This window comes from Oreochromis niloticus, linkage group LG7 (assembly GCF_001858045.2).
Source record: "Oreochromis niloticus isolate F11D_XX linkage group LG7, O_niloticus_UMD_NMBU, whole genome shotgun sequence".
NCBI classification, from domain to species: domain Eukaryota; kingdom Metazoa; phylum Chordata; class Actinopteri; order Cichliformes; family Cichlidae; genus Oreochromis; species Oreochromis niloticus.
This window is the reverse complement of record NC_031972.2, coordinates 51,665,984-51,691,193: the sequence shown is the minus strand read 5'-3', so window position 1 is coordinate 51,691,193 and position 25,210 is coordinate 51,665,984. Positions and strand designations below refer to the sequence as shown.

Sequence of the window (25,210 nt, the reverse complement as noted above, 5' to 3'; positions counted from 1 at the left end):
CACAACTAAAAATATAATATCAGTTAAAAAAAATAAATGCATAAATACCAGAGAGGCAGAGAGAAACAGAATAAACCAAAATCTATCCCGTGCTTAATTTGCAGACTTTTCTGGTGCTTAGGAGCTCAACAAATGTTACTATTTGAAGTTTTAAACCTTCTTTAGCTTCCAGTTAGAGGCCTCAGCACATTGAGAGCAAAGCCCATTATCTTGCTGTCTCTCTCCTACACGGAGGTTCGGAAACTTTACCCAGTAGTCTCTCACTCCCCAGCTCTGACAGCATTTAACTGTGATTAAGGAGTCAGAGTTCATGATGAGCTGTGGGCAAAAACAGAGAGAAATAGCAGAAGAAAGTAGCATGTAGCATGAAGGCTTCAGCTTCCAGAGAGAACAGCTAAATTGTGTGTGGTGATGAGGACCCCTGTGGGTTTCGGTCTGTAGGCAACAAATCCCACAGACTGAAACCAGAGAAGATGCAGTCCAAACCATTAACTGGTCTGGCCCGGGTCACTGTGTCTAACCAGAGGACACATACACCATCCAGCCTGAGCTCTCAGAGCTCATAATGTATAACAGTTAGAATGTGGATAACCTCACACACAGGGAAAGGTCCAATCCCAGGATGCTGAGTAAAATCCCCTCTGCTGGAACAAAACAGATCACGAAGGGCTACCGGCAGGTAGTAAACTTCTGAAGGTGATGTCCAAAGAATAGGCTGAGAGAGCCATCATGGTGGTGCTGAGCTTTGAAGTATGCTCAAGAGCCTGCATAATCAGAGGCTGGCTGAAACAGGATTAAAACCAAACAGCTTTCAGCAGCCGACTTCATTCAGGAGCTCTCCTGAACTTGGCAACTTACAGCAAAATGTTTGTCACTGTTCTCGACGAGGAGAAGTCTGCGCCGCTGAAAGCTGCCATAAGCTTCTCCAAGCTAAATTCAAAATGAAGGCCTCAGTCAAGCTCTTTAAACACAGAATATCTTTCACCATTCAAATGGCGCCCAAGTTTTAGACATCATTTATTCAGCTCGACGGAGGGGAAAAGCAAACTTCAATTACAATTATAGTATAAATGCTGGCTAGTGGTGGTGGATGGTGCAGACGGTTGCTTTCTCCTTTGCCCACTCTAACTGTAAAAGCCACATTATTGCTACTGGAATATTTGGCAGGCAGCCTGACTTCACTCCCCACTGCCTGAGTCACTCACTGTCACATAACTATTATTAACACACACTGTTGACACTTGAGGAATAACTTAACTAAAGACATTAGAAGGGAAAACGCTCTGGCGCCTGAGAGCCTTTTACTCGACGCTTACTTTTGAGCAGAGCTTGTAGCAAAGCAAAGCAGCGTGACTCATTGTCTTGATGAGTCGCCTGCATTGCCTCATGAGCAGAATGCACCTCTGAGTTTCATATTGTCTGGATCGCACTTTGTTCCACTAGCTTTGTTCTTTTTTTCCCCCTTCTTTCCTTGACAGATCTGAATTTTCAAATTATACTTTATGGTCAGAATTAATGCAGACAAGCCACCACTTACAAATGGCATAAAGAGACAGACTTTCTTTAGACATTTTAAATGCTAAAATTATATTTTAAAAAAATGAACAATGAAACAATTGTTCCTACAATTTAGCTGACACGAGAATATGTAATACTCTGCTCTTCAATCAATATGAGCTATTTGCAAAAGGAGTTATTCAAAAAAAAAGCCACACTCAACTATTCATCACAGCTCCCTGACTCATTGATGCAGACTAACTGAGTGAGAAGCAGACAGGGCTGGGACAGGGTCTACAGGGAAAGTGATGATTGTTGTGTAAAGTGGTAAATTTGCACTGAGTGATAAATGTCTCTGAGCTTTGTTAAACCTGGGGCTGTAAAAGCAGCCAATACGCTACAAGACAGGTCCTACTGGCACCTTCGTGTTCTGCTGACACCCATTATGCTGTTATTTATTAGTCCCCAGAAAACCCAGGCACGACAAGTAAAAAGTTTAGATACATCCATGAGAGCTTGACAAATGAACTTCTAAATATACAGAGGAAACTGCCAATAGTTATGGGCGCCGTTTTGCTGAACTGGAATAACAGCACGCTGCGGCTTCTGCTGTTGGGCGTGTCTTTTGTCCTGCCCTAATTCATCTTAGCTGAGACCCTGTGTGCTCGCATTTCCCTGGGGGGAAAAGCAGCACACAATCAAGCTAACAACACAAGGTCTATGAGCAGAGTTTGCTGCTCAAACATTTCACTATAATGCACCATACACTTCCTCCTGATACCACCTTGCAGCTGGAGAAGAACTAACAAGACCTGACTGTTGCCTACTTGGAGCCACAAAACTAATGAGTGAATAGCTTAATTCTTTTAGGTCTATGCATTACCGATTAAAAAGTCTGGCCTGGTTCTTTATCCTGAGGAGGATCTGATCATTTGTCTGAGTTCTACTCTATAGGATGCTAACATGGATCAATAGAAGTACTGCAGCCAGCTCCCCTGCAGCACAGCTGTAACTGGGTTAACAGGACCAGTGGCTGACTGAGACCGACAAGGCCAGGTCATCTCACGTGGTATTCCAAACGAGCACTTAAAAGTAACGCTACTAAAAAGACTGCCCCTCAGTTTCTAATAAAGCTGCCCATGTTGAGCAGTAATGCAAGCGCCCTGCGAGAGATGCTCTGCCTCATTGCAGTAAACCAGTCACTTGTTCAACACAACCTGACACGGCTCATGAAAGCCTCTGGATCAGCAAATTGTTACACAGCCCACTGCTCCTTCCAATTAATAATTTACCCTTCACCCTGTCCTGCAGAAAACAAACCCTTTGCTCTCTTGCCACAGGACAACAACAAAAAAAAAAAGCAATCAGAGCAAAGGCGGGCATTTATCTACAGTGCACAACAATACACAGTGACCCGGGTATAAATAAAGCCACGACTGTAGCACTTCAAAGACATAACACACAGCAGTAAATCAGTCACCTGGAATGGCGTGGTCCCTCCAAAAAACAATGTCAACCTGACAATACCAACTGTTACCAGACTTAATTTGCACATATTGATTTCCTATTTTCAATTATTAATTCTAATTAGGATGAAGTAGAATCTGCCATAGGGCAACGACAGTCGATGTGAAGGGGTGCGCAATCAAGAGAGTGGAGACTGATGTATATTCATATAATGCCAATACAGCCACCCCTACAATTGTAGCTCTATATATTTACCACGTGAAGTTACTACTTTTTAAACGAGATTTACAGTTATTTTCCAGATTAAGATGAAAGCATTTACTTAATGCGCCTATAATTACAATCCAGTAGTATCATACAGTGGCAGGATTCTGCATTTACCCTAAAATCTGTGTAATTTAAGTTCAATAAAAATATAACTCAGTCTTTGCTTGTAATAGAATATCTGAGTTACTAACTCACCACAACTGCAAATTGGTAACTTTGTTTGCACAAAAGACACATTAGTAATCAACTAAAGAGAACACCTTAAAAGGATCTTCCAAACCGCTGACCTTCAAGAGTCAAAAACCTGCTTGGTGGAAAAACTTGGATTACCACGTTGCTGCGGTGTGGCTCTATCGACCAGCCATGCTGCAGTTTACATCCACGTCTGTCGAGACTCATGTGTACCGGAGACCTTGAAGACATTTAATACGTGGGCGCCAAATAGTAGTGTTAACAATTCAATATCTGACCAAATGTGAAATATCACAACCTTCCATTCAGTTCTCTGCTATGGCAGGCTCAAGCAACAAAACATATTGCCTCCGGCTACTTCAGCAGTCAGCATGAAACCATTTTAAAGAAAAAATCTCAAGATGAGACAACGTTTGACTACATGGCACTCCTTCTTGTTGTTGCCTCTGGTGTAATTGGTTATATTGGTAAAATCATATTATGTTTTGTTATCCTTTCAACCATATTGTGCACTTTCACTGCAGCTCTGCACTCATTTTAAAACACATGGCTTCAGTGAGGGGTTCTTGTGTCCCTGGTATCACAATTAGAGATTTGTGACTGGCTTTATTTGCATAAGTAGTCTTAATAAATGGAGTCCTAAAGAAGAAAAGCTGCAGCTGTTGAATTTATGTACATGGCGCTAATTAGTTCAAGTCCTGTGTTTACGGTATGAGTTCTGTGGTTTTATGTGGATTAACAGATTATCACTTTCTGTAGATATCAGTGTATACAGTCTGCTTCGTTATTAGAGTGCATATAGAAGCTCAGAGGAGGCACGGCCAATCACAGGTGGATTTAGCAATCAGAGGTGCACGCTTGAAAGAGATTTTTTTTTTTTTTTTTTACCAGGTTGTTTTAAAATCTACATGACATGAATTATCTATGTCTACGCCAGACTGCTCTACTGAAAATAGCAGGTTATAAAAGCAGGTTCTGTTTTTTGCATTGTCAAACAAAAAATTAGCACAAGCACAGCATATCATAATATATAAACAACACAGCATCCTGCAGGCTGCAGCTGTAATGGCAATCCCCTTGGAGCCCCACTACACTGTATATTCAATATCACACACCAGAAAAGCTTTAATTGCACAGTGTATCTGCATATTTATGTATCATTATATGCCAGTGGGACTGGTATATAACAATATTTTTTAAGTAAATATGTACTTTTATTTCATTATCATTTTAGATTTTAAAGATTTTCTTTAAAGTTACCCTTAAGTAGAAATTGCCGGTATTACTTTTGTAAACTAGCACAGAGACATTAGTAATAACAAAAAAAGCAATTTAAGAGAAAATAAAGCTTAAGAAAAAAAAACACAGTTTGGTTTTACCTTTCAACGTTATACTAATGATTGTTTTCATTATTGATTAATCTGCTCATTTCTGTCCATTACTAATCTGCCACTGCTCAGGCCAGAAAAAACATGAAACATATCCATCACAGCTTCTCAGGAACGTAACCATCAAACTGCTTGTTTTGCATAACTTCTTCCTTATAACTCACTACAATCATGACACTGTTACTTTAGCCAACAATTATGCAGTTATTCTAATATCAAGATTGTTGCCAGTTATTTTTAAAAATCCCTTGAAAACAGATCAGCAGCAATCAATGAATATGTCCAGTATCAATCTGAGATGGTATCATAATTTAATTCTCAACAAACGGGTTCATCATAAACTAATGCACTACTTAAGCATACTTGGTGGATAAAAGATAAAGGTGATAAAAGATGAAAGAAAGAATATATTACTTTTGCTTTTTTTTGAAAAATGACAGCAATCTGTTGTGTTTTTACCACGCCAAAGAATAAGAGAGTAACATTAGTAACATTAGTTATTTAAAGCCACTGAAAAATTGGCTTTAAGACTTAACCTAAAACCTGCAATCTTAAACATTAATAACCAAAAACTGCAATAGAAATTGAATTTAATCTTCCTCATCTGGACAGTGAGCACATCTTTAGATCTGATTTGACTGACAGCAAGTTGACAGCATAAGGGAAACCTCAGACTTCCCTCTCACTACACACGGGTTAAAAAATGCTCAGTAGATCCTGACTCATACAGGGTGCTTACAGGATAGACCTTGTGGAGCTGAATCTCCTAATACTGGATATTTAGTTCATCTTGCATGTTTTTAATAAAAGGGGTTAAGATAATATTTATGGGTAATATGAGTCACTTTCAATTTTTATAGATCAACTGAGCTGCAGCTGAGCGTTTCCTAGCAGCAGACACCTGAGGGCAACCAATAATAAAGCACCTGCAGATGGCATAGCTTTTAATATGTACATTTAAGTTTGTTTTTTATAAGTGTGTACTCAGGAGTGTACTTGATTTGCTGAAGTTGTTTGAAAACAGGTCTCATTATTGGAGAGTGTCCTGACAAAGTGATTGGGGAAATCTCAGCTGACCAATCAGCATTAGCAGAATATTAAAGCATTTTGTGGGGAGAATTCAGCTTCCGTATAAGCAAAACAAAAAATATTAGTAAAGTTTAATTTTAATCCTGATATAAAATTAAAACTGCATTTGTGAAAACTGAAATCAAAATGTAACAGTTTGGTCTAGACATGGGAGTATATTTATTTTATATTCCAGCCCCATTCATTCACATTCACTAAGGACCATCTTATGAGTGCCCTCTAGCCAAATAGCATCCAGTGTCACTTAAGTAAAAGAAGGAACAGACGCTGTTTTTTTCAACTAACTCCACTGAACCTTAAATTAAAATGTAGAGAAAAAAAAGCATTGTGTTAAATTGGAAAAATGTGAAGACAGCCAGCCTACTGACAAAATAATTTTTCTGCAGCTTTATTGTCGCGTTCACATTGTTGTGAAGTAAAAACAAGAAACATTAAATACTTGGAAGTCCTGCTAATACTTTTTATTTAGACACGTATATGACTTTGTGGTGCTGTGTGGAAAGGAACCAAGAAATTAATATTGTGCAGAAAACTTAAGAAACTGGAGCCATGCAGTTTGAGCAGATTAAAGCTAAACTGGAAATAAAATACAAATGCAACGGGTTTCATCTTGAGCTGAGAAAACAGGTGTTAAGCCTTGACAGCACTAGCATCTAGATTTACATGTTTCCAAGCTAATACTGTCAAGAAAACACCAGGCATAAAAAAATTTTTAAAAAACAAAAAGTCAAAGTGCGAATGTCCATCTGTCAATCTGATTATTGAATTCCCTAAAGCTTGAGACACACGGCTATAACAGCACCGGAACTCATCGACTAACACAGAGAGGTGCATAAATGCAAATTTTCTGTTGTGTCTGCATTTTAACCACTCCTCTCCACACAGTGTAAGCAAACAAAACTTGCTAGTTGTTCTCTCAAAGCCGTGATTTTATGTGTCTCGGGTGTCACGGCATATGAATATCCCCCCCCCACCCCCCACCCCACTGTAAACACTTAATATGATTCATCTTAAAGGCGGTCAATCAGTGCGCCTATCCACCTACCAAATGAATCCCAACAATACAGGAACACGTTCGCACATTGAAACACAAGGATAATTGCTTTTTAATGATCTCACATTATGCAAATGCTCATCATGTAGCCATCAATCTTGGAGGGAGTTTCTACCTGCCTGACCACCAGTTAATCTGACACACTGACGTATATTATATGAGGAAAGTTATGAGGCAAAGACTTTTATGTACAACTTCATGTTTTTTTTTAATTGAATAAAAAAAATAGCCAAGAAAAAAGCCCAGAAAAGTGGAGTTTTTTTTCATTACTATTCATCTAAAATGGGCAAAATGTGGCACAGTCATGCATTTAAAACTATATTAGCACTGCATCTTGGGAAATATTTGAATATGCGGAAAACAGGAGGTTGAAAAACCAGAGCAGTGCATTTTGCTCAATGAGGTAAAAAGAGTAGCGGCACAGGATGGATGGATACCTGAAATATGAAAGGACAGAAACAGGAAAACATCTTGAGCCTTTGATTAACACAGAAAAACTGTAGATTAAGAGTTTTTTCCTTTCTTTTTCCCTCCCCTATTTCTCTCCAGGATAATACGGACCCTTTGGAGATTTCTCAGGAAAAAAAAGGAAAATCCAGAATTTCAACTCAAATGAACTGCTGCCTCTGAAAGCAGCGTTGTTATCCCAGTCTCTGAAACTTGCTGGCCCATGAATTATTCTCCCCGATTCTCAAAGTCAAAGTGAAGAGAAAAGTATACAACAGCAACTTAGGGAGTACTGTGTGTGAGTGGCAGAGAGAGAGCAGGAGAGAAATACTGTAGTACATTAAAGAAGCAGCAAAGAAATGAATTAAGCCATCTGGGAAGAGCAGGGTCAGCATGGGGCATAAAACCACCCGCATGACATTTATTATAAGAGAAGAAACATAGTTTAAAAATATCTAAAACTAGACAGATTTGCTCATCGGTCAGGTTTTGATTAAAAGTTTTAAGGAATAAACAAATGACACAAAAGAAGAGTCAGCAGAAGGAACAGTGATATTGATCCATGGACCTTAACCCTCTTTTTGTTCTGTGGCAGAGGGCGAATTTGTCATTCATACTACAGTATGCCTGTGCCTGAAATGGAAGTGAGTCCCAGAATTATAATACAAGGGAATGTTTAAAGTGTGAAAGCTGAGAGAATCACATGGTGTCAAGTTTCTTTGCTAATCTAATTTCTCAGGAGGGACTCATCACTTTGAGGATGCGGGTGCCTGAACCAGTAAGTCAGCATTTTCTGTCTTTTATCCATCTAAACTCAATTGAAAGGTCTTAATGAAGTGCGCACTACAGGACATGATGGACTCCTATAGGTAGGTGTGCTTTTTTTTTCTAAACATTGTACTGGTTGGTGATGTGTTCTCACCCAATCAGGGCAAAAAGACAATTTTAGTGGCACTGACGACTAATTTTAGATGAGCGTCTGCAGAACACAGATTGGATCGTCATGAATACATCCTTGTGTGGGGTAACGATTACATTTCCTCTAAAATTTCCTTTGATCCTTATCATCCAGATGCCCTTTTGTCAGTGGTTAAATCCCAAGCTACATCTCTTTGTTCCAGTTAGTATGCCCTAGCTATGTGATAGCGTATCTTTGCGTTTTGTCTGTTTCCTTTTTTCTTTGTGGCAACAGCCACCAATTTAATTGAATTTCTTGGCTTTTAATGTCTGCATTACTCTAATCAGAGAAGAGTAGAGTTGTTTATCTCGACCTTGGTAGAATTAGCAGAGGGTATTTGTGGAGATGTAGAATTAGCAGAGGGTATTTGTGGAGATGTAGAATTAGCAGAGGGTATTTGTGGAGATGTAGAATTAGCAGAGGGTATTTGTGGAGATGTTAATGCACAAACAATTCTGCAAGATCGTAACCTCAGCTTTTATTGATCAACTAGTCCAAGGTGCTTATAGACTTTCCTGACACTGCCATGCACTCAGGCACTCACACACAAAAAAAAGACAATTCTTGCGACAAGCTGCAGTAAACTCACACCAAATATAAACAATAGTTTTATTCTTTTGTCAGCCTTGTTTGCGGGTGGATAATCTTAAGATGCTACCACTGGATAATTCATCAATCACAGACAGTAGAAAGATAGGGCTTGCACCAAAGTAGGTTCCAGGGAAATTTGCTGTCTCACACAAACAACATGCAATATAACCTTCTGAGAGGGTAGCACGGCTGCAGGCGAGGCAGAACACAGCGGAATGCAAAATACAACCCCAAATACCCTAGGGGCCGGAGGCAAATTTGATTAAAAGTTTGTTTTTCTTCACTCTCAACAAACGGAGGAGCTCGTCGATGCGGCACTGACAGTTAATTGGACTTGGCAGGGCCACGAGTTCATTCGTCAGCATTGTGTGGGGCTGGCCTAGGAGGAGCAGGACAATCGATGTCCCTCAGGACGGCCTGTAATCACTGCAACACTCCAATGAAGTCCAGGGTTAAACATCAGGAGATTGCAGGTGCACCAAAGCATCTGAGAAAGACTGCTAATATGTTCCCTCTCCCAAAGCAAGGCAAGGACACAGCAACGCAGCACCCAAAGGACTGTGGCGATCCTCAAGCTATTATTCTGATCATAATGATCATGAGTCCAAGGTCCTGAGAGGTGATTAGGGCATCTATTACTAATACTTTGCTAATAAAATGTGATATCGGTATATGGGGTACAAGGTAGAAGATATATGTGGATGTGTATAGTTCTGCCTATAGATACGTTTTTTAAAATATGATAATTTACCCTTTATTTGTACTTTCAACTTAATCACACTGAAGTATATACTTATATAAACCTCATTAAATCTTGTGAAATTTAGCATATCTACTAAGAATAACTATCTGGGTATTGGGACTGACACAAGAGCTCAGTCTGATGCTTCACAAAATGAAGCATAGGATATTAAAGCAGAAAGCACATTTCTACTACACAGATGGGAAAGATGAACACAAATAAATCATGGGAAAAAAATAAATATTCATTCCATGATTCTCGCTGCTTTATTGGGTAAATACTGAGCATTCTCAGATTACAGAATAACTAACACAAAAACATAAGCAATCATACTAACAACAATCATACTTGAGCTACATTCACAACAGCTAACAGACACATTCAAGTAATAATACGACATCATGAGTTTTAGAAGTCAAATCTTCATGGCTGATACTTACACTGGGGGGCAATTTACTACAAACATTTTCTTTTTCTTTAAGACCGTGAGGTGTCTGGCCTTCTCAGGTTTTTGAAGCCACTGGTCAGAATAGAAAAATAATGACACTGATGGACGGGACGGGAGGAGTTATGTCAATTCTGTAGAGACCTAACAACACAGATCCACGGAGCATTTTGACACCATGTGCAACTGTGTCCAAAACTCAAATGACTGAAACAAACAACGCATTAGGCCACAAAACTAAGTGTGACTTATAGGCTGTAACATGATCCTGAAGCTGCTTTGTTCTGCATTAGTATTCAGGAGATATCTTATCTCTCTAAACTGTTATCATAGCATTTCAGCTATTTTAGACACACTGACCTTCTCTTAAGGACAGGAGATAAGGCTTTTTAATGTCCTTATTAAATCAAGCCATCTATACAGGCTCTCAGAGCTGGGTGGTGTGTTCCAGGAGCCCTTAACTCTCTCTCTCTCTCTTTCTCTCTTACTGACTAATGACAAGCATGAGGGTGATAATGACCCTCGGAACTTCATGTTATATCATCCTAACCATCACCATGCACCATGAGTATGACATCCACCAGCTTTTTATATGTTAAATACCAAGAATTCATACATGCATCTCTCTCTCTCCTCATATATAATATAATAATATAATCACAGTATGCAGCAGACATATGGATGCACAACACATCAAACCTTGAAGCAGATGGGTTACAGCAACTGGGTGCCACTCCTGTCAGCTGAAAAAACATTTTTTTAAAAAGTTGCCTAATCTGATAAGTCTCCTTTATCAATGCACCATTCAGATGTTAGGGAGAGAATTTGGTGTAAACAACATGACATTATGGATCCATTCTGCCTTGTTTTAAAACTTCAAGCTGGTTGTAATGGTGTGGGGAATATGTTCCTGGCACGCTTTGGGGTCCCTTAGTACCAACTGAGTATTGTTTAAACATCACAGCCAACCTAAGTATTGTTGCTGTATTTTTTCTGACCATATCCATTCCTTTATGACCACAGTGTACCCATCTTTACATGGCTGCTTCCAGCCTGATGATGTGCAATGTCACAAATTTCACATTATCTGAGCAATGTTGAGTTCACTGTTCTCAATTGGCCTCCACACTCACCAGATCTAGATAGATAAGATAAATAGATTCTATCTATCACACGCATACATACAAAGATACATACCTAACCCCCACCACACACACACACACACACACACACACACACACACACACATGTCAGGCATTCTCCCAAAAGTAATGGAGCAGTGAGCTCTTGGGGAATAATAAATCCTGCTTAATGGGATGGTACAAAAAAATCTTCAGAGGCTGGCAAAGTCAATCTGCATGCTTGGCCAATGAGGCTTGTATGTACAGAAAGCATAAGAGACATGTAAGAGTGTGTGTGTGTGTGTGTGTGTGTGTGTGTGTGTGTGCGTAAAAGATTATGATTATTGTACTCAGTGAGAACATTTTTCAATAATGAATATTTAATTCATTTTCAGCTTTTATGTGGATGTGTGTGTGCACGTGAGTGTGTGCATGTGTGTGTGTGCTTGTCAGCTTGTAGCCAAGAATGCTGTCAGCTGTGGTGTGTGCGCCACATTTCATTTGATGGACTCAATATCAGTCAGTTGAAGTCTCTGCACAGTGATTTACACTACACATAAGTCACAGGAGTCAGTGTGAGGCATGCAGGGGAAGATCTGAGAGGCGTGCTGTCTGAAGCACGTCCTGAAACATCTCTTTCAGAGCCCGAGCAGTGGCATCCACATGGTTTAATCTTTTCTGTTTAACAGTCACCACTGGGTTTTAAAATTGCACACAACCAACTTGAATTACTAAAGTTAGCATGCAAAGTCCTTCCTAAGTTCTAAATAGCAAGTAATGGACTATTAGTGAAATAAAAGGTTTAACAATTTGTGCTCACTATTTCAACTACTGTCCAAGACTATAGTTATATATTAGGTTGTTAGAGTTTTGCTTTTGAATGCAAGACACTGCATATTTTTCTTAACTGCACCCAAATAGTAAACAAAATGACAAGATGTATATATCAAAGTTAAGAGGATCATGTGGACCTTTATTGTTAACAGCACAAATAAAATCAGAAGTAGCCCACATTACCGGTTCCACATATTTTCACAATGCCCCCAAGTGGCAGTGTGAAGCTACAACATGTATATGAGGGCCTACAAAGCTGTGTGTGGAACATAGATGCATACAGACTACCAGCACGCTACCATGTCGGGACCTTAAGCACAGCTTTTGCATACTTGGCAGTACACAAAATGGCTCCACCATCCACAGGGAACCCGGAGTCATTCACAAAAACAAACCTCTGCAAGCGCAGTAGGCCTCAACTGCATTGATGCAAGCACACACTTGCACAGCGGCACGAGGCTCTATAGATCGGTCCGTCTTCTGTCCCCTTGAGAAATACTGTTGCCTGGGCGCTTTGATCTATCAAAATGAATGAGGCAGTTGGCATCGACTGAAATAAGCAGCAAGGAACCCACTTCAGAATGATAGAGTTAGAATATTTATAGTTCTCCAAAAAATGCCTCTTTACATGCTTGTATAATGAGGAATTCAATCGATGTGGACGTCTTTTTAAAAACACGATTCACTTTTTTTGCTTGCTGTTGTTGACGTGCAGGCGTCATCTCAAAGAAAAGTGACTTGTTGAAACACACGCTCACAAACAAACGTTCAGCTCTCTGTCTCTAAGATTAATGAAGGGAGAAGTTTTGGGAGCAAAGTAAGGTGACATTTGGAGTGATGTGTCAAGTGAGAGTGAATCTCTGTGTGCTATGCCGATGTTCAATGTAATTCAGTCCCTTGGTCTTTGACAGCAATGCATATCAATGTCCTGCTGCTGTGGGATTGGAGAGAAACCATCTGGCTTAGATGCTCTTCTGAGAATAATGTGTAAATACTGTCGACGTGTGCCAGAGGGAGTCCTCGTGAGAGTGTTTTTCAAGTCAAAATGAAGTTTAACAGCTTCTGGTCTGTTGGTCTTGGTCGGGCTGCTCTTTCATTTTACATCTACAGTTGTTGGGGCAAAACAAGCTAACAAAGCTAAAAGCACAAATCATTTAATTCTGTTTGAGCCACATCATTGTGATTGCAATCCCAAATTCCTAAATCCAATAAAAACAAATCATTGATTTAAATCCATAAAAATGGTCAGTTTTAGTGGTCAATTAGCATTTGTAGCATCTGATCTGGTGCAGCATAGCATAAAAAAGCCATTCATCAGCCACATTTATCAATTAACCACGTGTATAGCACACACAGCAATAGCTGCTTTGCCATCTGAATACATGAGGGAGGAATATGTTACCTCATGGGCCACGGCTGACCAAACACATTAGATTTGGCTGTTAAGTGTGATAGATTTCTTTTTAGAATGCAAGGGAAGCTTTGCGGTTAACAAACCTGAACTACTTCTTGGACTTTCCAGATACTTATATCGGTGGCATTGATTCTTAGAATCTCTGCACAAGTGGGCGTACATTTTCCACCACGATAGGGGAAAGAAATCTCCAAGAAGGCTGAGGAAAGAAACATTAAAAGCTTCATATGCACATTTCTTCTCCCCGAGCACCGGGAACATATCATTATCTGACTGAATCACATGAAATCAATGATAGTGCTTCATTGCACCTAATATTTTACAAGCGATGGCAGTCACAGCTAAATATACCTTACGACATCTATCTTGATCATTCTTTTTATTTGAAAGCTGTTATTACTGTAGCAAACAGTGACCCGGTGTGACAGACTCATCAAGAGGGATTAAATCACAAGAGCTGAAAAATACACAGAAATGAAGGAGGGGAAAAAAAAAAAGGACCAGGTCATTTCTCTGCAACTTCACAAACGAAGAGTCTACTGCTAAACCCAAGAAACTCATAAGAGTCTCTAAAAAACTTTATATAGATTTTATTCAATAAACTGATAATATTCTACAAAGATTTGATTTCCCGTTTTATCTCATACTGTGTGCTTCTTTTTTTTTATGCTCACATGTAGTATATTGCTGCAAACTACAACCAATAACAGCAGTAGCATACATCAGAAGACTAAAATGACTAAAGACATACTGTTCGGTCCCATGAGCGGAGCTCCATCTATCTGGATTGCCATTGCAAAAAAAATAAAAAATAAATCTGCTGCTGTCCCTGCTTTATTGAACCTAATATTTTTTGTCCCTTTTTTTATTTACATGGTGGAATTCCTATTGTGAACATTGTTATTTCTCCAAGACAAACCCTACTGACAAAACAAAGAATACACAGTGGCACAGAGAGGACAAATAGATGCATTTCAATATGAAAAGAAGAGAAAGCAAAAGAACAGACAAAACAAGCACAACAATGGGGGGAAAAAACAGACAAAAGCAAACATTAACAGGTACAGGGCAACCTTTCAATGCCCTAAACTGTTAAATTAAAAAATAAACAATTGATTCATGACAAGTGATTAGGAGAACATTTTCAAGACCACGTTCCACAAACACAATGTGCAGGCATTAGAGCAATCACACTAACCAACAGCAGCAATTAATCATTCATCACTCTGGGAAAACAAAGCCTCCCCTCAAAATACTCCAAATCCACACATGACAGACAGCAAGCATCGCTCATCTGCTTTTTCTGTTTTATGCGTGGTCCACATCTACCAGTGTGTCCTTGAGATGAGTCTGAGACACCCCGGGACTCGAGGCAGGTCACAGGGCAGGTCTGGTCTCAGTGGGAATATTGCTTCAGGCCGAGAAAAAGGATGAAATGTTTTCTGGCTACAGCAGGTGGACAACAGCAGGCGAAAACAAAAAAACAAACCAAAAAAAACAAAAGAAACCAGGCTAGATCTCTCTTCAGCCTTCACCACCACTCCCAGCACAATTTACTGACTTTCTCCCACCTTATCGCCTTCCCTTTTCTGGCAACAAACAGCGCAACTCTTTATTTCCACCACCTGACCCATATACAAAACTGTTTCCTGGTGGGTGCTGCTCCAGAAACAAAGTCCAAGCCTTTGATCCAGCTCCAGATCATTGGCTGAAAGGCTGTCACTTCAGCTTTAGACCGCACAGCATCCCACCGCAGCTCTTCATCTCCAAGCCTGGACGGCACACTTTTTCTTTTTTTTATTTTAATCACATTCACAAATCCTTTGTCATATGATGAGCTCATTTTGCCTTCTCACCAGCTATGGAATTGGCTTTTATGTGAACACAAACACCTCAAGTCAAACATAATAGTGGTAAAATAAACAGCAAATAAAGCATGACATTGATTGTGTTGGAGCTGATTTGGTGTTAATGTGTGTATTTCAGCCCACTTGTGCCATAATATGAAGCCTGCATCCATTTGCATAAAGACTTTTACCTAACCGCCTCATCTGTCTGTGCTGAGCGAATGTAGAATTTACAGTGAAAGACAAAAAAAAAAAACATGCTGCACCATTTACACGAAGGAAAAAGAGGGCAGATTTAATTTAAAAATTGGCACACATTCCTTATTTCGACAGATGAAAGCTCGTAAATGAAAAAACCTGGAATCATGCCTGGTATGGAAATCTAAAGTTATGAATAATGCCTCTGTCTCAATCATCAAGTCTGTTTTAACAAGGTGGATTATCCAATCACCTGCAGGCTCAAACGCACACACGGCTGCACTCCTAACCAACTAAGAGTGGGACAAGAGTCCCCGAGGGCCCTGAACCTCACACATCCTCCCTGTTGGACCCTCACCAGTCTGTAGGAGTGAGCAGCAGCAGCAAACAGCTCAGGCTTGTCATCTATGCCCATGAATCCACCTCCGGTAGGCCACTGCTGCTGCGCAGGCAGCTGATTTACACACAGTTGCTAATCAGCGAATGGCTCTCCTGCTAATGAAAACTCATAGATCTATACAATAACACTACTGATTTGATTTTATCTGCCATAACTCATTCCCAAATATGCAATGGTTAAATGCAACTGGGATTGGAGAGTTGAAGTTAAGAATTAGAGGTCAGAAATGTTGATGCAGGAAATGGTGATATGTTGCCATGGGTATTGCTATATTTGTCCTGATCTAGGTATAAAAGGCCTTCTGTATCTACATTTCTCTGCTGGCATACATTTCACAAAGGAGAAAATAGACTCTTCCCTCCTGCCTGGCCTCAGTGACACTCCAGCATTTAGTTGATTGCAGGATGGATATGCCTAACTCCACCCTCCCATCCAGCTCTGGGTGCTGAGGAAACCCCAGTAAATAGAAGACCAATACAATGGCTTGTTTCAGCTTGGCACTGATTCATCATTGCACTGAACAAGCCACGGGCATCAGTCTAATCATGATTAAGACCATAACAGAGAGTTTGGTAGACACGGGGGGGTGGGGGTGGGGAATGCAACCATCCATCCATCCGCTATATTCATCAGGCAAATCACTTCCACTTCCAGCAAATGAAAATGAATTCATTGTAACTTACCTGTTCCATTGGCTGTGCTTGCTAAGAAGAGAGGATACAAAGCTGAGCAGCTTTGAGGTAGATGGGCATTGTGGCAAAACACACTGACAGCAAAGTCTTATGGACTAACTGGCTGTGAAGCCATTTAGAAATAAATAGGTCTAAATGGTTAACTGGAAAATTAAAAGAAAAGTGCCCTCACCACTGGAGCAGTCCAGTCCTCCCCATCCGGGCTCGCACTGGCATGTATCGGGAGACACGCAGCGACCGTGGACACACTCCTCTGTGCACAGAGCTAAAATAGACAAAGACATTTCCTCATCAGCGCAGTTGATAATTGCATTGGAACACACACACACACACACACACACACACACACACACACACACACACACACACAGTGTAAACCGTCATTAAAGCACCAGTAAACAGCATAATGAAAAGCACCAAGATAACAGCTGAAAGAAAATGGCCCATAAAACTGAACACTCAATATCTCCTGAATACCATCAAAGGACTGAATCTTAGCTCTGGCGCTCATATTTAACATCTATCTCAGCTACTTGACAATGGGCTAAACAATTCGTTAGCAGCCAAAGTCCTTGGTCAACACTTGGTTTATCATGTAGTTTTACTTTCCACAATGAGTCGCTATCGGCAGGTCGAGGCACGACGGAACAAGCTGTAAATCCTCCCTAATTTGATCAGCCAGTGCTTTGTCATATAGTGATGCTTTAATGTAGCAGGTCCAGGCACTGCAGTGTTTACTAAGTATGCAGTTTTCTTGATCATTCATATTGAACAACAACAGCGCCCAATTGATTGGACTGGCATTAGTATTCTTGCAAGTGTGTTCACAAGAGTTGGATTTTTTTTTTTCTTTGAGCTGGAAAATAAAGTGACCCATGTGGATTTATTTTTTCCACAGTGTTTCAAAGTGAGAAGGAAAAGGATGACAAAAATAGGTACTTAGCATTAATAACTATATGGCAGCCAAGGTCATCTGGCCAACAGGGTTAAGACAGACAGGCTCTTATCTGAGGAAGGAAACAGTCGAGCCAATACGACGAGAGAGAAACTCCGCCTGATGGGAATCAGCAGTCCTCTAGCATGGCTTGTGGAGGGATAATACACAATCCAAGGGCGGCAGAGCAGACAGTCCATCCCCTTAACTGATCAGAGCTCATCCAACACTCCATCCAAGTTCTGCTTCCTTTGTTCTTTATTTTTTTGTGATGTGGTCAAAAGTGAAAAAAGGGACAGGGGATAGCATCTAGCAGGGTTTTTTTCTTAACAATATAAGTCCTGTGTTCAACACTATGGCACCCATCCTGCAGGCACAGAGGTCAGGAGGAGCTGGCTGCAGGCCTGAACAGTGCCGCTATAGATTATCACTCAGTCAGGCTTCGATTAAGCTCCACCACCAACTCAAAAGATGCAGCAGGAAAGGAGAAATAGGAGTGAACACCAGACAGCAACAAGCTGGCGCTAATCGCAGAAATGCTCCCACGGCAAAAATGGTAAACCAGAGATTGAAAGATAATTCAGGGCAGATTTTCTGAACATCACTCTGGCAGAGAACTGTCTAATTACAGTAAGCCAGCAAAAAGAAAAGGGGGAAGAGCTTCAACATTTGTGCTGACGAAGGTAGTGAGATCGACTACCTGTAATCAATGAGCCCACAGTATGCAGAGTATTCAAAGAGAAGAGGAGACGAATTCAATGTCACCACGATGAGTTGATTTCGTTTAGTTTCAATCAGCAAATTCTGATCAGCGAGAACAGGGAAATGCAAATGTGTCACATCCTTTAGAAAAAAAAAGAAATATGGAAATGAAGTTTTGAATATGGGAGAAAGGATAAAGCGCACCCTTCTCCTGAGATCTGAACCGGTGTACTGAAGGGATGGCATAATAAAGTAGGAGGTAGGTCTTTCATTTTAATTGAAATTCATGAATCACTCTGCCTAACTCATGTCTAAGGAATCTGTTGGAAAATTGAGTCTTTCATCTAGATAAAAGGCTAATCTAACTCATTATGCAGAGGTGTTATCAGGACGGGGAACAATGGAGCTAATTGGTGATTGTCATGCAGTGTTAATAAATTTAACATTTTTACCCAGGAAAACCGCAATCTTTTAAAATGTTGGATATTATAAATCTTTACTGTCCGTTCCTGTTGTGGAAAGCTTTCCTGCAGTGACCAAAAGAAAAAAAAGGGTCTACCAGTGCCATTTTTTTTGCCAGTGTTTATGATTCTTGTAGTTGTAGTGCTTTGTAGTGGAAAAAGCTTGAAACGAGGTGATGCAGCTGATGGTTGAATCATTCTAAGACAGATGCCAGCAGAACCTATCAAACAACTTCCTGCATAACTTCTTCTCCGGGCCTCTGTCTAGCACAGAGACGATTTATTTTAAAACTGTGTCTTTGAAGCATTAAAAAAATGCAACAAAGCCAAAAATGAAAAAGAAATCAAAGGCGCAGGATCCCTTTCTGGAGCCAAATCTCATCATCTTACTGATGGTGAAAGCTCAAATGTGAAACTTATCAAAACCCGACTAATTCTGCAGTGAAGGTCTTTTTTTAAAATGGACAGGCAAGAGTCACGCAGGAGTCATCTGGCCTAAATGTTTTGCGAAAAGAGAGACTCAGAGCCCCGCAGAGCCTGTCAGCCTCAGAAGATATTACGAGCTGTTGTCATTAGTGAGCTCATCTTGCTTCCTTTGCACAACTGTAATAATCATGCTTATTAGGTGGGAAATGAGTTCCTCACATCCTCTACATAGACTAGTTACATATTAAGCTAATGACTTACGACAGATCAAAGGTCACAGAAATAATAAACACCTCTCATTGGAAACTTCAAGCACTAATTAGAAAAAAGCAGATCAAAGTTCAGCGTATCACCGAGCGCCTCGACAAAATGTAAAAAAAATAAATAAATCACTTCTTACAGACAAAACGAAACACAACAACAAACAAAGAAAAGGCATCTTTTAAGAGTGTCGGAAGCATTAGCATTTTGTGTGTTTTTTTAATACTTGCTCCACATCCCCAAATTCATTAACTGCCTCTCACTGGAGCTAATGTGAGTGCTGATGTGGTGCCATATGACAAAAAAAAAGAAAGCAGGCAGGATTAAAAGGCAAACCCTCTTGAAGCTTTTCTGACTTTTAATGAAACAGACTTCATGGGGAAAAGCTACACTAAACTAACAATACACAAGGGAGGGATATTTTACATTCAGTAAACAATAAAATGTCTCGAAATAGATGACTTGAGTTAATTTTGGTTCGATTTCCTCTATAATGCCCCCTTTTGTCACTGCATGCAAAACAGCTTGGGGAGTACAAATCTCTTAATCCTAGTAGTGAGAGTGCTAGGATTAAAAGAGAGCAGTCTGCAAAGCCAGCAAAAAGCAAAAACTGCCCTCTTGGCCCCTATCAACTCAATCTCCTCTATTCACCTGACACAGGCCGCAATGGCCTGATACTCTATAATACAAAAAAATACAGCCCGCTTAGATGAAGACGAGCCAAATTCAAGAGGCGGCATCGCAGTTAGCAGATTCACCTTGTTAACACCCTGAAAAGACTATTAATGAACAAATGTCTCTGTTGTCAGTTAAATGGTTAATGAATACATTATTGATCAGTCTGCTCCTCACTTCTCCAGACCCCCATATAATCACACGGGCTCTCACTCTTTGTTGGCTGACTTCCTGGGGAGCTGTTACCCCGAGGCTAGGAAAGCTTAGACAAGGACGAGCTCAGCTGTGGTCAAAGAGCACATGGTGGGGTTACTATATCAGAAGCTAGCTCATGTTGCAAAAGATGACGAAAACTATTATTGAAGAACAATTTTAATTAAATTCTTTTTTAAGGCAAATGAAATATTCAGTGAGGTCAGCGTAACAAATACTCGTGAACGACTTGCAAAAGTGTTCAGTTGAATGTGTGCGAGTGAAATTAGACATTGAAGCTATTGAATTGACAGTGAATGACTGTTTTAAGCGCACTGTTACAGCCTAATTTTCAAGGCCCTTGCTCTTTTAAGTTATTGAAGTCTGTTGTGGTTTTATGGTGGGTGCTATACATCCTTGGTCTGTAACCAGTATGCTCTTGGCTCGTTAATTTTTCTCATTGTTATACAACTTCAATTAAGCTACTCTAACAGAAAGAGCAAAGCAGGGAGCAGACCATGTTGTAAAACAGTGAGTGACCTTATTAAATCATGCTCAGTCATTTTAAACTGACTTAATCCACATATTGTACATGGTGGCACGCTAGGAAAGAAGGCAGGAGTGGACTTTATTGAGGGATCAGACAGAAGACTTGGGCAGCAGCGGCCTGTATGGAAGTTGCGTCTTTACTTGCAAGCCACTCACAATAACAATCAATCCTAATATTTTATTTTCTTAAAATCTCCTGAAGATACAACCTGAAATGTCGTGAGCAAAGACATAGGAATTGAAAAAGGGACACTCACGAACACACAAGTCTCCGCTTTCAAAGTAACCAGGGCAACACTGCGAGCGGCGCCTATACATGGTCCTCACTCCCCGCCGGTAAGCTGTCTTATAGCTGATCCTGGAAAAACAGACACACAGGGACAGCTACGTGAGGTAAAGAGTGATCCTTTCTGAAGGGCAGGAAACAAACAGACGCTAAACAGTAACTTGATGTTTTGTTGTTATTTGTCATTTTATCAAAGTAAGCACAGAAAAATCATTCTTAAGTGGAATTTTACCCCCAAATAAAAATCCGCTTGTAGGAGGTCTCTGTTTACTCATTTAGTTGATGGAGCTATCAACCTTGATGAAGCAATTAAAACATAACATCTTCAAAACAACACAATTACAGTCACTGGCATCCTCTGGGGGTACAGTAAAGGTCGTGCTACTTAAAAAAAATCAAAAAACAAGTAAAATATAATAAGGAAACAAATTCTGAGACCTACAAACTCACCTGTGCTTTGTGCATTTAAACCAGTTGAGGATGTCTGTGCATCTAGTGTAATAGATCTGGTCGAATGGGTGAGCGTAGGATTCCTGGACAGTCACCGCATAGCTGAAAGACAAATGTTTAAGGACACCAGTTGCAGAAAAAAGGACTTTACCATACTTGCTTGTACTCTGGCTTATTATTTCTACCCCTTTAAATTGTTGTAGAGATTTAAAATGTATTCTCCCCTAAATTTTAGATGCGGATGCTGTGCTCTTTACTTTTTACATTTATTTAATTTTCAGTATGGTTTCTGTTTAAGATCTTAAATGTAAACAAATGCCTGATAAAGTCTTGAAATGGCTGTCCTTTAGTCTCCAATATTTTTGGCTTTCAGTCCTAGCCGCAGGCACAAAAAAAGCAGCCATTAGTCTGGGCTTCTTGTCATCTATTAAATGTCTGAGTGTTGTAATAAGCTCTACCTAGGAGACATTTACCCTTTGAATTTTTTACATGGTTTGACTTAAATAACAATTTTAGACAAAAAATGGTGAAAGGTGGCATTATTTAAAAAAATATTACAGGGAAGTCAAACATTTTAAATATTTGAGCAGCCAAACTTTGTTTATTTTTCTTTTTTGTGAATCATCACAAAAGATCATTTTTGAAATCACTTAACTATTAAACTGGGTCAGGTTTTACCAGCTATAACAATAAAATGCTAATTATTAAGAATCAGAAAGGCACTGATGCCATTTTCAACACAGTGTCGGTTTCCTGCATAGTGAAGCGTTGACTTTAAAATAAAGGGTATGAAAACGCTAAAAAAAAGTTGATATTTATGATATATGGTCTGCGGATATTGGAGGACCTAAAAGCCATAACCATACTGCCCACTTAGGGAATCCATTTCGATGCCAACAAGGTGGAACCACAAAGTACCCTCACCTTGGTCAGGCAATAATCCAGATAATATATCTTCACAGCTTTCTTTCCTCCCCTTTGCGCCACGGACAGAAATTATTCCTGCTTATTTCTCATAAGTGACACTGCCCAGCAAAGCTAATAATTATTCAGGCTCTGTGGCATTTGCGATTGATTGGGATGAGAGTACACTGATCAATCTGCCTGTGTATTTCATTTGAAGCAGCAGCACCTCCCATCTCTCCAAGCTTGGCAACTTGAGCCGCTGTGAGATCGATACTGCTGTTTGGACTTTGACAATAGATCAGAACTTTGGTTAAGAGGAGATATACTGAAAAAGTTTCAGAAGTGACAATGTCACTCATACGAATCAGCGTTTTCAGACGATTAAATACAAGGGAATGTGCTTACCTCTCCCAGTGGCTGCAGACATTGGGGTCATCTGGGTTGAGACTCAACGCACTGGTGGTGAGCGCAAGGAGCAAGGCCAGCAGATGAACTGTTGACCCCATCCTTCACTCTGAGAAGGAAACAGGGAGGAAATGTAGACAGTTGGGTGGTAGATGATAATTTCATAACATTTAAAGGAATTGTTTGACCTTTTAAAAACCGGCTTATTTTATTCCTGAGAGGTTTATCACATTAAGCTTCATTTGCTTGTTTGTATGTTAATGTGTTTTGTGTATAACAAGCTGCTTGAAGTTAATTGCCCCTAGTGGGATTAATAAACTTGTTTGTATTGTATTGTGCCAGTTTGCTCAGTAAGGCTGATGTAATCGCAGTTTCCAGGTTTAAATGCTTTTGATGACAAAAACAAGCATAAACTCTCCAATTGATTCATCAATACTCTGAATACTCCAGTATTGTGATTGTCTAGCTGTTATCTCAGGTGGAATAATCAAGGGTAAAATATAAGCATCAAAAAATAACAGTATTTAGAGGTTGGGAATCAAAAGGTTAGCAATATGCTGTGCAGTTGGTCTGTAGGTTTTTGGACAATGACACCACTTTTTTCATGGGTTACAGGTTTAATGCTGAGCTCGATCACAGCTGTTCAGACCTTTCTATTTTTTTTAGTGTCCTCACTATTTGTGACTCTTGTTTTATAATGGTAGACATTAGAGATGCATGAGTGGCGACACAAAGTTCCCCAAAGTAAACCATGGGGGATAACTGTGAAAAAGTTTTTAAATCAAACAATCTAATCAGACACTTAAATCACCTTCAGCCAGATTAACATAGACATAGCTAACAAAGGGAAAGAGCTCAGAGGCAGCCACAAGTCAGCAGCCTCGTATTAGCAAAATGATCAAAGAAGTTATGAGGAAAATGATGGAGATGGATGAATAAAGAGAAAAGTGTTGGTGTCTGGTGAATTTAAACAAATTGGAAAATTATGTAAGTGCAATTTGTTTTGTTATACAAACTTGATGCACCTGCTTTTGTTTGAGCAGGTAAAAATATATCAGGTAAATGTTGGTGTACAACAACTCACGTTCACTTAATTATTTATACCTTTTTTCAGTAGCAGAGAATTGTTTATTGTTTAGAGAATTCTTTAAAGGGGAGAAGATTCTGTTTCTTTCTGTAGTTTGGGGAAAAATGTAAAGTTTAATAATTTATTTTATTATGAGAATAATATTTTACACTGAAGAAAAGTCGATTTATTGTTTGTATACACTCTCATTTGTCATTCTTAGAAAAAAATTGCAATTGGCAAAAAGTCAGTATAAGCATGTTAAAAAATAAATAAATCAGAAATTCCAATCAAAAACGTACAACTGGTGAATCTCTGTTGCATATGGATGGTTACCATGGATATGGCTATTGACTAAATACACAATATATTTGGGATACTATTGTTTTGTGAGACTTCAAGTTTTACTTAAGTAGACTAGTTAACTCTCAAATACACCATAGCACTTTGTCCTCTGAGGTACTTAAAAGGACACGAAACCTAAATTTTTAAATATCATTATTTTTTCAAACCCTTTAGTGGTAACTCTGTCCATAGAGTAAGACTCAACTGTGCTAAGCTAAGCTGACCAGCCGTTAGCTATAGTCCCATATATCTTAGTTTATTTCCCATAAAAAACACACCAAACTATTTTATTTAAGTAGTTTTCACCTTGAAAACACCTCATATGCAATGTTCAATGGACGCCTACTCTAGCAGCAACCTTTGGACCTTCTGTATAGATGTAAAGTGTCTGACTCGTGTTTTCTAAGAGGCAGCTTGCATGCCATTCAGAAGCAAAAACAGAAAAAAAGTTTTTATTCCACACAAAATAATACAGAATCCTGGTTATATAGCTTTGTTGGTAAACTGTGACAGTCAGAAAACTGTTGCTCCATGTCCCGCATCCTTGATGAACTTCTAAGATGCATAAGCTGGCCCACCAATCTCCTACAACTGCCTAGACTAACAACAGACAGATGAATTAATGGAGCATATATCCTAAATTACAAAATTAATTTACATAATCAAGATCAACCATTACAATTGGTGCAAATAGAAGATCATAATAAAATATTTAAATGTGGCTCAAGCAGAATATTGAGCTAAGTTATCTATGGCTCTAATATCTACAGAAATGAAACCAGCCAGTGACAGAGACAGACATGCTGTTTACCCAATCAGGAGTTTTCATTAGGCAGAAGAAGAGCACATATGATCAACATACGTGACAATGACAGATTAGGGAAAGGTAGTCCAGGTATAACACGTGCA

The 25,210-nt window shown here is 39.5% G+C and overlaps 1 protein-coding gene across 10 annotated transcripts in view; it reads right to left on the bottom strand.

The window, feature by feature from the left end:
- Window positions 1–25,210, bottom strand: part of megf11 (multiple EGF-like-domains 11) — a 73,189-nt gene that overhangs the window by 30,453 nt on the left and 17,526 nt on the right. For 7 of the 10 annotated variants that reach the window (XM_005470679.4, XM_005470677.4, XM_005470680.4 and 4 more), the window contains 5 exons: window positions 22,891–22,999; window positions 21,580–21,681; window positions 21,101–21,201; window positions 16,816–16,908; window positions 16,635–16,655 (listed from right to left, as the gene is read on the bottom strand). In XM_005470679.4, coding sequence (XP_005470736.1) covers window positions 16,635–16,655; window positions 16,816–16,908; window positions 21,101–21,201; window positions 21,580–21,681; window positions 22,891–22,991 — 418 coding nt within the window. In that variant the 5' untranslated portion in view covers window positions 22,992–22,999. The remainder of the gene's footprint in view (window positions 1–16,634; window positions 16,656–16,815; window positions 16,909–21,100; window positions 21,202–21,579; window positions 21,682–22,890; window positions 23,000–25,210) is intronic. The other 3 variants (XM_019361640.2, XM_003440322.5, XM_013268696.3) reach the window with 1 other exon arrangement.